Source organism: Amblyraja radiata, chromosome 11 (assembly GCF_010909765.2).
Source record: "Amblyraja radiata isolate CabotCenter1 chromosome 11, sAmbRad1.1.pri, whole genome shotgun sequence".
Classification (NCBI taxonomy): domain Eukaryota; kingdom Metazoa; phylum Chordata; class Chondrichthyes; order Rajiformes; family Rajidae; genus Amblyraja; species Amblyraja radiata.
The window spans coordinates 1,634,596-1,647,729 of NC_045966.1; the positions used below are offsets into that span (position 1 = coordinate 1,634,596).

General features: G+C 51.5%; 1 protein-coding gene across 2 annotated transcripts in view; it reads right to left on the bottom strand.

The window, feature by feature from the left end:
* LOC116978213 (glycine receptor subunit alpha-1) overlaps window positions 1–7,809 on the bottom strand; it is a 74,017-nt gene extending 66,208 nt beyond the window's left edge. For both annotated transcript variants that reach the window (XM_033029195.1, XM_033029196.1), the window contains exons 1-2: window positions 7,635–7,809; window positions 5,874–6,001 (exon numbers count right to left, since the gene is read on the bottom strand). In XM_033029195.1, coding sequence (XP_032885086.1) covers window positions 5,874–6,001; window positions 7,635–7,690 — 184 coding nt within the window. In that variant the 5' untranslated portion in view covers window positions 7,691–7,809. The remainder of the gene's footprint in view (window positions 1–5,873; window positions 6,002–7,634) is intronic.
* Window positions 7,810–13,134: the final 5,325 nt, after the last annotated feature.

Here is a 13,134-nt window from a genome sequence, read left to right on the forward strand (position 1 = left end):
ACGTTGTTCCTTAACATACAAGCCCAATGCGGGCAGGTGGGACTAGCGTTGATGGGGCATGTTGGGCCGAAGGGCCTGTTTCCAGGACTCTGGGACTAGTGTTGATGGGGATGTTGTTCGGCAAGTTGGGCTGAAGGGCCTGTTTCTGTGACTCTGGGACTAGTGTAGTTGGGGCAAGATGGGCTGAAGGGCCTTTTTAGTGACTCTGGGACTAGCGTTGATGGGGCATGTTGGTCGGCAAGTTGGGCTGACGGGCCTGTTTCTGTGACTCTGGGACTAGTGTAGTTGGGGCAAGTTGGGCTGAAGGGCCTGTTTAGTGACTCTGGGACTAGCGTTGATGGGGCATGTTGGTCGGCAAGTTGGGCTGAAGGGCCTGTTTCTGTGACTCTGGGACTAGTGTAGTTGGGGCAAGATGGGCTGAAGGGCCTGTTTAGTGACTCTGGGACTAGTGTAGTTGGGGCAAGTTGGGCTGACGGGCCTGTTTCCGTGCTATGTGACTATGGTTCCATCACCTGAAGCCACAACTGCTACAGAGAACTAACTGCAGCTAGATGTAATTAGTAAAGTGGATAAGGGAGAACCAGTGGATGTGTTATATCTGGACTTTCAGAAGGCTTTCGACAAGGTTCCACATAAGAGATTAGTATACAAACTTAAAGCACACGGTATTGGGGGTTCAGTATTGATGTGGATAGAGAACTGGGTGGCAGACAGGAAGCAAAGAGTAGGAGTTAACGGGTCCTTTTCAGAATGGCAGGCAGTGACTAGTGGGGTACCGCAAGGCTCAGTGCTGGGAGGTTCTACTGCAGTTGTACAGGGTCTTGGTGAGACCACACCTGGAGTATTGCGTACAGTTTTGGTCTCCTAATCTGAGGAAGGGCATTCTTGCCATAGAGGGAGTACAGAGAAGGTTCACCAGACTGATTCCTGGGATGTCAGCACTTTCATATGAAGAAAGACTGGATAGACTCGGCTTATACTCGCTAGAATTTAGAAGATTGAGGGGGGATCTTATAGAAACTTACAAAATTCTTAAGGGGTTGGACAGGCTAGATGCAGGAAGATTGTTCCCAATGTTGGGGAAGTCCAGAACAAGGGGTCACAGTTTAAGGATAAGAGGGAAGTCTATTAGGTCCGAGATGAGAAAAAGATTTTTCACACAGTGAGTGGTGAATCTGTGGAATTCTCTGCCACAGAAGGTAGTTGAGGCCAGTTCATTGGCTATATTTAGGAGGGAGTTAGATGTGGCCCTTGTGGCTAAATGGATCAGGGGGTATGGAGAGAAGGCAGGTACAGGATACTGAGTTGGATGATCAGCCATGATCATATTGAATGGCGGTGCAGGCTCGAAGGGCCGAATGGCCTACTCCTGCACCTATTTTCTATGTTTCTATGTTTCTATGTTTCAGTGGGAACTGTACTGAGTTTGCAATTCCTCCCTGCCTTTGCATTATCAGGACTCACATCATTCTGCAATTTTAGAAACGTAGAAACATTGAAAATAGGTGCAGGAGTAGGCCATTCAGCCCTTTGAGCCAGCACCGCCATTCAATATGATCATGGCTGATTTTCCAAAATCAGTACCCCGTTCCTGCTTTCTCCCCATATCCCTTGATATCATTAGTCCTAAGAGGCATAACTAATTCTCCCTTGAATACAGTTAGTCTTGAATTAGTAGCTGAATTAAAAATTGTTGCCTTAAGCAGCGCCTCTGATATCTAATTCTATTTATAGTCTTTTTCCTTCAGCAAATATTTCGTTGTTTTTCTTTCTAAATGTTTCCATTTCACAAACATTGGTATTAAATTTCCTTTGTACTTCCTATCAAATGCACTACAAGCTAGGAATTACTAACATAACTCTGTCCTACTGAAATGACCCTGGTCTAAACTCTCAATCACTCAATTTAACTCAGCAAACGTTTTGACGCTTGTTGTGGCCAAGTTAATGTCCGAGTCAGTTACTTGTGAGTTCAAAGTAACACACAAAGTGCTGGAGGAACATGTGTAGCAAGGAACTGCAGATGCTGGTTTATACCGAAGATAGGTACAAAACGCTGGAGTAACTCAGCGGGACAGGCAGTGTCTCTGGAGAGAAGGAACGGGTGATGTTTCGGGTCAAGACCCTTCCTCTACTTGGGACTGACAGCATGAAGAAAGGTCTCAAACTGAAATGTCACCTATTTCTTTTCTCCTGAGATGCTGCCTGAACCGCTCAGTTACACCAGAGTTTTGTGTCTATCTTCTGGAGAAACACATTGAGTCAGGCAGCATCTGTGGTGGTGGATGTGACAGGGATGTGTCTGGCTGGGACTCTGAGTTCAGCTTCAGGGCTTTGAGCAGAGAAGTCTCAGCTGACAACGTGTACATTGCTGTGGGAATGCTGAGCTACACTGAGCCTATGGACTCTATGGACTAGAGTCCAATGGAATGATTCCAGAGAGAAACAGGGTAGATGTCCCTCGTGTTACACAGCTGACTGTCGGGGCATGCAATCACAGATTTCATGCAGTAACTACTCTTCAACAGCCTTGTAATTAGCTGCAGGGACATATGGAGATCACAGAAGGGCAGTTGATAAATGCATTTTCCTGTCTGCACTCAAGCCATGACATTTTATGCATTGAATAAAGATCTGAACACCAGCCCCTGGGGGAATAGATTATCGTTTCAGTTTTATAAAACTCATTAATCATCATTCTTCACTTCTGTCCTTTGAACATGCATTCAGTTTGATACAAGTGCCTTACAGGGATTCATAAAACTATGTCTGACAGCTCACCAAAAGGAATGATTAAAAATGGAACAGTATCTGTTGTTTTTACCTCCTGACAGTCTTGCTTCGGCCAACTTAGTCGCAAGTATCTATCGCTGCCTCTTGCTTAAGGCAAAGATAGATAGATTCCTGTTTAGGACCGGTGTCAGGGGTTATGGGGAGAAAGAGGTTAGGAGGGAGAGATAGGTCAGCCATGATTGAATGGCGGAGTAAACTTGATGGGCTGAATGAGCTAATTCTGCTCCTATCACTTATGACCTTATGGCCTTATGACGAACATCCATGAGATCATTTTACTAACTTGCTCATCATATTAGACTTCTAAAATTCATCAAAAACAGAAGGTGCCGTTGCCTCCGATTGGTGTTCAATGCTTGTACCTCGTGGGTCAAAATTGAACCATTTTGATTGAGATCACATTCTTGTCATTGTCTTTGATCAATCACGTATTGTCTTTCCACTGACTGGTCAGCGTGCAACAAACGCCTTTCACTGTACCTCGGTACACGTGGCAATAAACTACACTGAAACTTCTTGTCCAGTAGAATTCTAACTTCAGTTTACAACACAAATCCAGAGCAAGCATCTGCATAGTTTGGCATTAACATGGATCATAAATTCAAGGAGTAGAATTAGGCCATTCGGCCCATCAAGTCTACTCCACCATTCAATCATGGTTGATTTATCTTCCAACCCCATTCTCCTGCCTCCCCCCCCCCCCCCCCCGCAATAATCAAGACTCTGTCTATCTCTGCCTTAAAAATACCCAATGACTTGGCCTCCACCACCGACTGTGGCAATGAATTCCACAGATTCATCACCTACTGGCTAAATAAATGCTCATCTCCTTTGTAAAGTTGCTCAGTTGTGGAAAATACAATCTCATCTTGGTAGGATGTAGGTTGATGAAATGGTCAGGCACGGGTACACCTGTAAAACAACCTGCTGCAGTGTGTGGGATTTATCAGCCAGTATGTGGCACTATGGGAACTTCACTTGCCCCCCTGCAGGAACTATACATCAGGAGGTGCAACTCCAGAGCCAACAATATCATGAGAGACCCCTTCTACCCCTGCAACGGACTGTTCCAGCTGCTACGGTCAGGCAAACGCCTCCGTTGCCATGTGGTGAGAACGGAGAGGTTGAGAAGGAGTTTCTTCCCAGAGGCCATTCGGACTGTAAACGCCTATCTCACCAGGGACTAACTCTACTGAACGTTTTTCCTTCCATTATTTATTATGTAAAGGTATATGTGTGTTATGATTGTGTTTATAGTTTGTTTGGTTGTTTGGACATAGTCCGCGAGCATTGCCACTTTAATTTCACTGCACATCTCGTATGTGTATGTGACAAATAAACTTGACTTGACTTGATCGTATCATTCTGGAGTCTTATCGATTAGCTGTAAAGTACATAATCGCTGATTGGCATCGATATGATGAGTCGGCATGTGCTACATAGAATGGCAGATGTTTCCATATTCACACAAACCCCGAGATAAGAAGCAGACCTGTGAAGCGCTGGACATTGAATGGGGAACTACAGCTAAAGTTATTCAAGAGAGAGTTAGATATAGCCCAGGGCGAATGGAGTCAAGGGATATGGGGAGAAAGCAGGAACGAGGTACTGATTATGGATGATCAGCCGTGATCATATTGAATGGCAGTGCTGGCTCGAGGGGCCGAATGGCCTACTCCTGCACCTATTTTCTATGTTTCTATGTAAGTGCAACAGTACCGTGGGAGGTGGAGTAATGGCGGGGTCTTCCGCACCCGAGAATGAGGAGCGTTCTGTAATCTCCATACCTATGTACACAGTTTAACAAAGCGGTCGCAAGCCGTCCAGAGCTGCAGTAGCTGCTTCATGTAGCGGGATGCAGTGTTTCAGCAAGATCTCTCCGTGACCGAGTGACCAGCGCCAGCTCAGTCCAATCGCCTTTATTGAACTGAATGAGTCAAAGTTGAATCAAACTACAAGCGGGACAGGCAGCATCTCTGGAGAGAAGGAATGGGTGACGTTTCCGGTTGGGACCCTTCTTCAGACTCAACCCGAAAAGTCACACGTTCCTTCTCTCCAGAGATGCTGCCTGACCCGCAGTTTATCCAGCATTTTGTGTCTATCTTCGGTGTAAATCAGCATCTGCAGTTCCTGCCCACACATCCCAAATACTGTGTGAAACAGGACAACGTTTTAAGCCACAGACTGGATGTAATATCCGTTCACAGGATTTTCCTGAACTCATTTGCTGATGAAGTTGTTACTCCTCATGCGCCACTATAGATTGGTGCTTGTGATTGAAGTGCGGAGACGGGGCAACAGCGCACACGTACCGTCCTCGACAACCTCTGCAACATCACAGTGTATCCGTGCTCGCTGCCCCGCGCCAGTCCCAACAACAGGTGGCGATGACTGGTCCCAGGGTCCCTTCCATTTCCCCTCCCCCTCTCTCCCTCCCTTCCCCTCTCTCCCCCCACCCCCTCCCCACTCTCTCTCCCTCCACCCCCTTCTCTCCCCCCTCTCTCCCCTTCCCCCCTCATCCCCTCTCCCCCCACTCTCCCTCTCTCCCTCCCTCCCTCTCCCCCCTCCTCTCTCTCTCTCTCCCCCCCCCTCCCCCCCGCTCCGCCTCCCTCTCCCTCCCCCTCTCCCCCCTCTCCCCCCTCTCCCTCCCTCCCTCCCTCCCTCCCTCCCTCCCTCCCTCCCTCCCTCCCTCCCTCCCTCCCTCCCTCCCTCCCTCCCTCCCTCCCTCCTTCTCCTCCCTCCCTCCCTCCTTCTCCTCCCTCTCCTCCCTCCCCCCCTCTCTCCTCTCCCCTCTCGCCCTCCCTCCCTCCCTCCTTCTCTCCCTCCCTCCCTCCCCCTCTCCCCCTCCCTCCCTCTCTCCCCCTCCCTCCCTCCCTCTACCCCCTCCCTCTCTCCCTCCCTCCCTCCCTCCCTCCCTCCCCCCTCTCTCCCTCTCCCCTCCCTCCCTCCCTCCCCCCCTCTCTCCCCCCCTCTCTCCCTCCCTCCTCCTCTCCCTCCTCCTCTCTCCCCCGCTGTTGCATAACCGGTGATTTATGCTTCCCTGCATTGCCGCAACCAATCCCGTGCTTGTAACGAGTTACCTTTGAAGTTGGGTCTGATCCTGGCGTCGTAGCCCGAGGTCCTGCCCATCAGTTTGTCCAGGAAGTCTGAGGGTGACGGGGGGTTTGTGGCCGACCTGGTCGCGCCCACCTCCTCGGCGGCGGCCAAACTGCGGGAAGGAAGCGGAGAGGAGAGAATGATGATCAGGGCCATAGTCGCAGCTGCCGCAGCGAGCGCCACAGAACCCGCCACAACTTACTGCAAACCGCACCAACAGAATATAAATAGCGGCACCAAACACTGCAGTTTATTAAATAAAGCGCGGCGCTCTAGAGGCTCCATGTTGGTGGTGGGTGTGAGGGGGGGGGGGGGGGGGGGGGTTGGTGTGTGTGTGTGTGTGTGTGTGGTGGGGGGGGGGAGGGCATTGATGTCGTGATGTTGGTGTTGAAACTCACGGACTGTTTAATAAAGGCGGCCCCGGCGCGGCCCAGGGAAGGGGGTGTTTGTTTAACACGGTGGGGGGGTAGGGGTGTGGGGGGGGGGGGGGGGGGTGACCCGTCTCCACGCACAATCCCAATCCCAGAGCTTGTGCCCCTGCCCCAGCCTGACTCCAGCACCGTCCTCCACGTCTCTGGCCGCCCGAACGCTGCGTCTAAGGGCTGGACTTTCCCGGTCGCCACCGGACCGCGCTCCGACCCTTCTTACCGACACCTGGTGGGGCCGGAGACCGGCCCGTACTGGCCCAACATACTCGCAGAGATTTTATTAAAAAATTATAATTTGGATTCGTGAAGCACAACTTAATATTCAAACGATCAAATTAATGTCAAACGAGAATTGCTGATCAGTGATGGTTTGGTGATTGGCTGTAATTTATGGGGAGCCGCAAACGCCAACAATCGGACATCGATGGTCCAGTTCCTTGACCAGCGGGGATAACGGGAAATGGCAGAAAATGCACCAATCCAGGTGATCTCATTGCTCCCACCTTTGGTCGGGGCGCTACCTGTCAAACGCCTCTTCCCAGCGCGGTTTGTACCTGGCATCGGCAGCGATGCGCTTTTAGCCCCACATGAAACAAATCTGCAAGGATTGCAACAAAATGGTCAAATGTAAACGGGTCTCAGACCAAGGGAGCGGGTCGGTGACGAGTTAGCTCCATTTAGACAACTACAATGGGCTTGATTGGAAGAAGTGGCCAATGTTTGTAAGGTAACGAGGCAGCCTTGCTGAATGAGTGAAGCTTCCAGCTGCAAACAGCGCTATAACTTTCACTTGCACTCTCCAGCAACTAGCTCATTGCGCCAATAACGGGACACAGATCCTCGCCGCCGATCTAACGCACAATTCGCGTTCATTGCTCCGTGAACACAAGTGTTTGGGAACACGTTTGTTGCTGAGCGCGACACTAATGTAGCAGCGAGAAGGGGAGCAGAGTATCGGTGGGGGAGGGTTTAGCTGCAGTTCCCGTGCCGCCGACAGTGGGCAGTGTTGTCCACGGAGCGGGGCCGGAGCGCAGCTTCACCGACTCCACAACACTGAACACTGCGGTCTAATCCAATGCAGCACAATTAATATTGTGGCTTCGGGCTCACGGCCACAGCGCCCCAACATTACCGCGCCTGCCTGCCCCAATGGGGAATTGGCAAAGCAAATCTATTGAAACAGGCCGCGGAAAGCACAGCAATCCCCATTCTCCTTTAGAAATCCCGATTCACTACAGCACTCGCAGTAATCCGCTCTGACTCCGTTTTAATTAAACCGGTCGCTCGAAATAAGGGGAACAGTGCAAGACATCTTACCTGTAAAACACCACAGTCTCCCACAAATAGACGCGCAGAGTAACCGGGAGGTGCATCTTTGAAGGCGGGTGATGTTGGAACGGGCTGCCGATGCAGGTGTCGCGGGGACTCCTGGCGTTGTGTGTGTGTGTGCGGTGTGTGTGTGTGCGTTGTGTGTGTGTGTGTGCGGTGTGTGTGCGTTGTGTGTGTGTGTGTGTGTGCGCGTTGTGTGTTTGTGTTGTGTGTGTTGCCGCTCTCGCTCGCTCTTCCCGACAATATCTCGATTCCTTCAGCGTCCTGGGATGAGAAGCAACGTGATGTTTTCAGGACCAGGGACAGCTCCGCCGCTGCTGCAGGCGCTGAGGAGCCGAGTGTTACAGGAGCACGGAGAGTTCTGTCGCTGTTTCAGGACCACGGACAGCTCCGTGTACAAGTTCCGCCGCTGCTGCAGGCGCTGAGGAGCCGAGTGTTACAGGACCACGGATAGTTCTGTCCCTGTTTCAGGACCACGGGCAGCTCCGCCGCCTTTTGCGTTGGGGAGCCGAGCAAAGGGTTCGAAGCTCCCTCCCGCGAACCAGCGCCACTTTCACATCACACCTGGCGTGTTTAAAAAAAAATTGTTTTTAAAGGCAGATTTCCCTCCCAAGTTTTCTCCTCCCAGAACAGCTCCTCTCTCGGCCTCCAGCTCCCGAGGTCTCTGTAGAAGGGGGGAGATACATCGGTGGCCGCTTGTACACCGTGTGGCCGACACGAGGCCAGGGTCAGTGCGGGGCGGCCCGCGGATGGAGAGGGGCAGGCGGGGAAGGTGACATGGCATTGGCCGGTGCATGGGGGGCTCCACTCCGCTCTATCCTACATCCCGCTGCCGCTCCCAGGGCTCCAGTCGCTGCAGTGATCACAAACTCTCCCCCTGAAGAAACTTACTCCCCCCCCCCTCCTCTCCCACCGCCTCCATTGGCCAAGCAACCTGACAGACGGGCGGGAGGTGCACGCTTGGACTTGTAGTCCCGTCCCCCTTCAAGTAACCCTTACATCCCCCTCCTCCTCTCACCCTCCCCCTCCTCCTCCTCTCACCCTTCCTCCCTCCCCCACCCCCCCTCCCCCTCCCCACTCCCCCTCCCCCTCCCCCTCCCCCCCCTCCCCCCTCCCCCTCCCCCACTCCCCCACTCCCCCTCTCCCTCCCCCTCCCCCTCCCCACTACCCCTCCCCCACTCCCCCTCCCTCCCCCTCCCCCTCCCCCTTGCTCCCCACCCAAGTTTTCCGACTAGTTTCACTGTCCCGCTGACTGTTGCAGATTGTCGACCTTCTCGTCACATTCCCAACAGCCAACAAATGACCAGTCTACATTTCCTTACCAGCGCCCCCTTTGATCTCTCGTCTTCACACCAAACCCTTCCATATCTCGACGTCTCCCTCTCCCCTGTCTCCCAGTCTGATGAAGGGTCTCGTCCGGAACCGTCACCCGTTCCTTCTCTCCAGAGATGCTGCCGGTCCCACTGAGTTACTCCAGCATTTTGTGGCAATCGTTGGATATGGACTGGAAGGGTTTAGAGGGACATGGGCCAAATCCCCCCCCCCCCCCCGCGCGGGAGCTACAGCCCCCATCGTGCCCCCACCCCCAGGACCCGGGACCCGCGGTGAACTGTCCGCGCGGCGGCTGCGGTGGCCGAGGAGGTGAGTTGTCCGGAGACCGGACCGGTCTCGGGAGGGCGGGGGAGGAGGAGGATGGGGGGGGGGGGGGGGCGGGTGATGGGGGGGAGAAGGGGATAGAAGGGGGGCAGGGAGAGGTGGGGAAGAGGGGGAGCGTTTGGCGGGGGCTGGGGCGGGGGGCGGGGAGGGGTTGGGTTCGGGCCCGTGAAGGGTGGGCAAGGCCCCGCCAGCTTGGCCACAGGTACCGGGGCCGGGGGCGCTGTTAGACGGCAGCGCCGGGCGGAAGGAGGGCGGTGGTTCCCCGGGGAGCGAGTGAAGGTGAGGCGGAGAGAGAGACACACAGAGAGCGGCGGCCAGCGTGAGAGAGGAAGGTTAGCGGACTGTGCGTCTGCCCCGGGCGAGTGTGAGTCCCGGGACAGTCTGTACACACAAGGAACTGTAGAGGCTGGATATGGATATGGACAAAAAAAAGGGGGCACAGAGTGCTGGAGTAACTCAGCGGGTCAGGCAGCATCTGTGGAGAACATGGATAGGTGACTTTTTAGTCTGAAGAAGTGTCCCGACCCGAAACATTCCTAACCCATGTTCCCCACAGATGCTGCCTGACCCGCTGAGTTACTCCAGCACTCTGTGTCTTTTCCCCGGGATGGTCTGGTTTGTTTGCGATCAGGTTTTCCGGAGAGTTCGTGTTTTGCTGGGATTTAGCGGACCCGGTGACATTGGTCCCGGTGTGTGTGTGTCCGTGTGTGTGTGTGTGTATGTGTGTGTGTGTGTGTGTGAGTGTGTGTGTGTGAGTGTGTGTGTGTGTGTGTGTGTGAGAGTATGTATGTGTGTGTGTATGTGTGTATGTGTGTGTGTGTGTGTGTGTGTGTGTGTGTGTGCGTGTGTGTGTGTGTGTGTGTGTGTGTGTGTGCGTCTGTCTGTGTGTGTGTGTGTGTGTGTGTGTGTGTGTGTGTGTGTGTGTGTGTGTGTGTGAGTGTGTGTGTGCGTGTGCGCGCCGTGTTTCCCGGTGTGTTCCCACAACGTGAACTCGTGTCTGTGTTTGTTTCCCCGCGGCAGCGACGCGACCCCACGTTTACAACTTAGGACATGATTGGTATTTGTAATTGCGACTTGTTTACTGCACAGAACGTGGCTCCAAGGTGAATGTCCGCTGGAGTCAACAGGGAGGAGAAAACCAAGGTTGCAGGACAGGCGACTGTGATTGAGTGAGGCGTGCATCAGCAACTGAACAACGACACTGCAGTCTGGCAGCGGGATGTGTTGGATGTGAGTGTGGTCTGTAGCGTTACACCGCGGTTGGATTTCTGATCAGCCTTGATAACGTAGGGAAAATGCAGAACCTCACGGTGTGTGTGTGTGTGTAACACACGTGTGTGAACTCACGGTGCATGGACGTGGAGCAGATGTTGAGCCTGTGGGCCGGGCATGCATGTCAGTCCACATATTAACCTCGTGGTGCATGTGTGTGGAGCACGGGTGTGAACAAATAGTGCATACATGTGGAGTACACGTGTGAACCCATGATGCATACATGCATGCAGAGCAAGTGTTGAGTCTGTGTTCCATGCATGTGGGCCCACATGTTAATAGACAATAGGTGCAGGAGGAGGCCATTCGGCCCTACGAGCCAGCACCACCATTCAATGTGATCATGGCTGATCATCCACAATCAGTACCCCGTTCCTGCCTTCTCCCCATATCCCTTTACTCCGCTATCTTTAAGAGCCCTATCTAGCTCTCTCTTGAAAGCATCCAGAGAACCTGCCTCCACCGCCCTCTGAGGCAGAGAATTCCACAGACTCACCACTCTCTGTGTGAAAAAGTGTTATGTATCTCCGTTCTAAATGGCTTACTCCTTATTCTTAAACTGTGGCCCCTGGTTCTGGACTCCCCCAATATTGGGAACATGTTTCCTGCCTCTAGCGTGTCCAAACCCTTAATAATCGTATATGTTTCAATAAGATACCCTCTCATCCTTCTAAACTCCAGTATACAAGCCCAGCTGCTCCATTGTCTCAGCATATGACAGTCCTTCCATCCTGGGAATTAAACTGGTGAACCTACGCTGCACTCCCTCAATAGCAAGAATGTCCTTCCTCAAGTTTGGAGACCAAAACTGCACACAATACTCCAGGTGTGGTCTCACTAGGGCCCTGTACAACTGCAGAAGGACCTCTTTGCTCCTGTACTCAACTCCTCTTGTTATGAAGGCCAACATGCCATTCTCTTTCTTCACTGCCTGCTGTACCTGCATGCTTACACATGGAGCACGTGTTGTGACATTGATCGATAATTTCAAACACTGAATCTGGTGTTTATTGGAGCTGTTTCATTGATGTTTCTCTGTGTTGTTCCTGCCTCCCTGTTGCTGCATTTCCCAATCTCCCCCTTGGGCTGCTCAATCTTTGTGGAATGTCTTTTCTTTGAGTCGATGTGTACCTTTGCCTCTCATATTTAATCTTAATGAGTTTATCTGCAAGTGTCTCCAGACAGAATATTTACTTTCCAACATTCAGTAAAACCAAGATGTCACCAGAGTGTGTGCCGGGGGCTGTGGGTGGAGAACGTGGACATTGCTCATTCTTGTCCTTGTTTACCAAGTGCAGGAGGGAGAGATGCAACGGTGGTTGGAAAATTATTGGGAAGACGTTGGGAGACAGTGAATCATTGCTGACGGATGCTCAGGTTAGTCAGGGTGAGTTTGTTACAGAAACATAGACAATAGGTGCAGGAGTAGGCCCTTCGGCCCTTCGAGCCTGCACCGCCATTCAATATGATCATGGCTGATCATCCCCAATCAGTACCCCATTCCCGGTTTCTCCCCATATCCCTTGATTCCATTAGCCCTAAGAGCTATATCTTACTCTCTCTTGAAAACATATGGACCGGGTGTGTCGGACGTGAGGTGAGAACAAGGAGGGTCGATGAGAGCAGTGCATTGTCTCATCGATCGTTGATTGAAGACCCTGTGGTTCTTCGTTATTGTCAAGTGCAGAGAATGTCAGCACCGTGGTCTTTAGTACCCAGTGCCCTCATCTATTACTTGATATTCACCAAGGAGAAGGATATTGAATTATGTGAGGTAAGGGAAACAAGTAGAGTAGCTATGGAAACTATGAGGATCAAAGAAGAGTAAGTACTGACACTTTTGAAAAATATAAAAGTGGATAAGTCTCCAGGTCCTGACAGGATATTCCCTAGGACATTGAGGGAAGTTAGTGTAGAAATAGCAGGGGCTATGACAGAAATATTTCAAATGTCATTAGAAACGGGAATGGTGCCGGGGGATTGGCGTACAGCGCATGTTGTTCCATTGTTTAAAAAGGGTTCTAAGAGTAAACCTAGCAATTATAGACCTGTTAGTTTGACGTCAGTGGTGGGCAAATTAATAGAAAGGATACTTAGAGATAATATATATAAGCATGTGGATAAACAGGGTCTGATTAGGAACAGTCAACATGGATTTGTGCCTGGAAAGTCATGTTTGACTAATCTTCTTGAATTTTTTGAAGAGGTTACTCGGGAAATTGATGAGGGTAAAGCAGTGGATGTTGTCTATATGGACTTCAGTAAGGCCTTTGACAAGGTTCCACATGGAAGGTTGGTTAAGAAGGTTCAATTGTTGGGTATTAATGGTGGAGTAGCAAGATGGATTCAACAGTGGCTGAATGGGAGATGCCAGAGAGTAATGGTGGATGGTTGTTTGTCAGGTTGGAGGCCGGTGACTAGTGGGGTGCCTCAGGGATCTGTGTTGGGTCCACTGTTGTTTGTCATGTACATCAATGATCTGGATGATGGTGTGGTAAATTGGATTAGTAAGTATGCAGATGATACTAAGATATGTGGTGTTGTGGATACAGAGAGATTT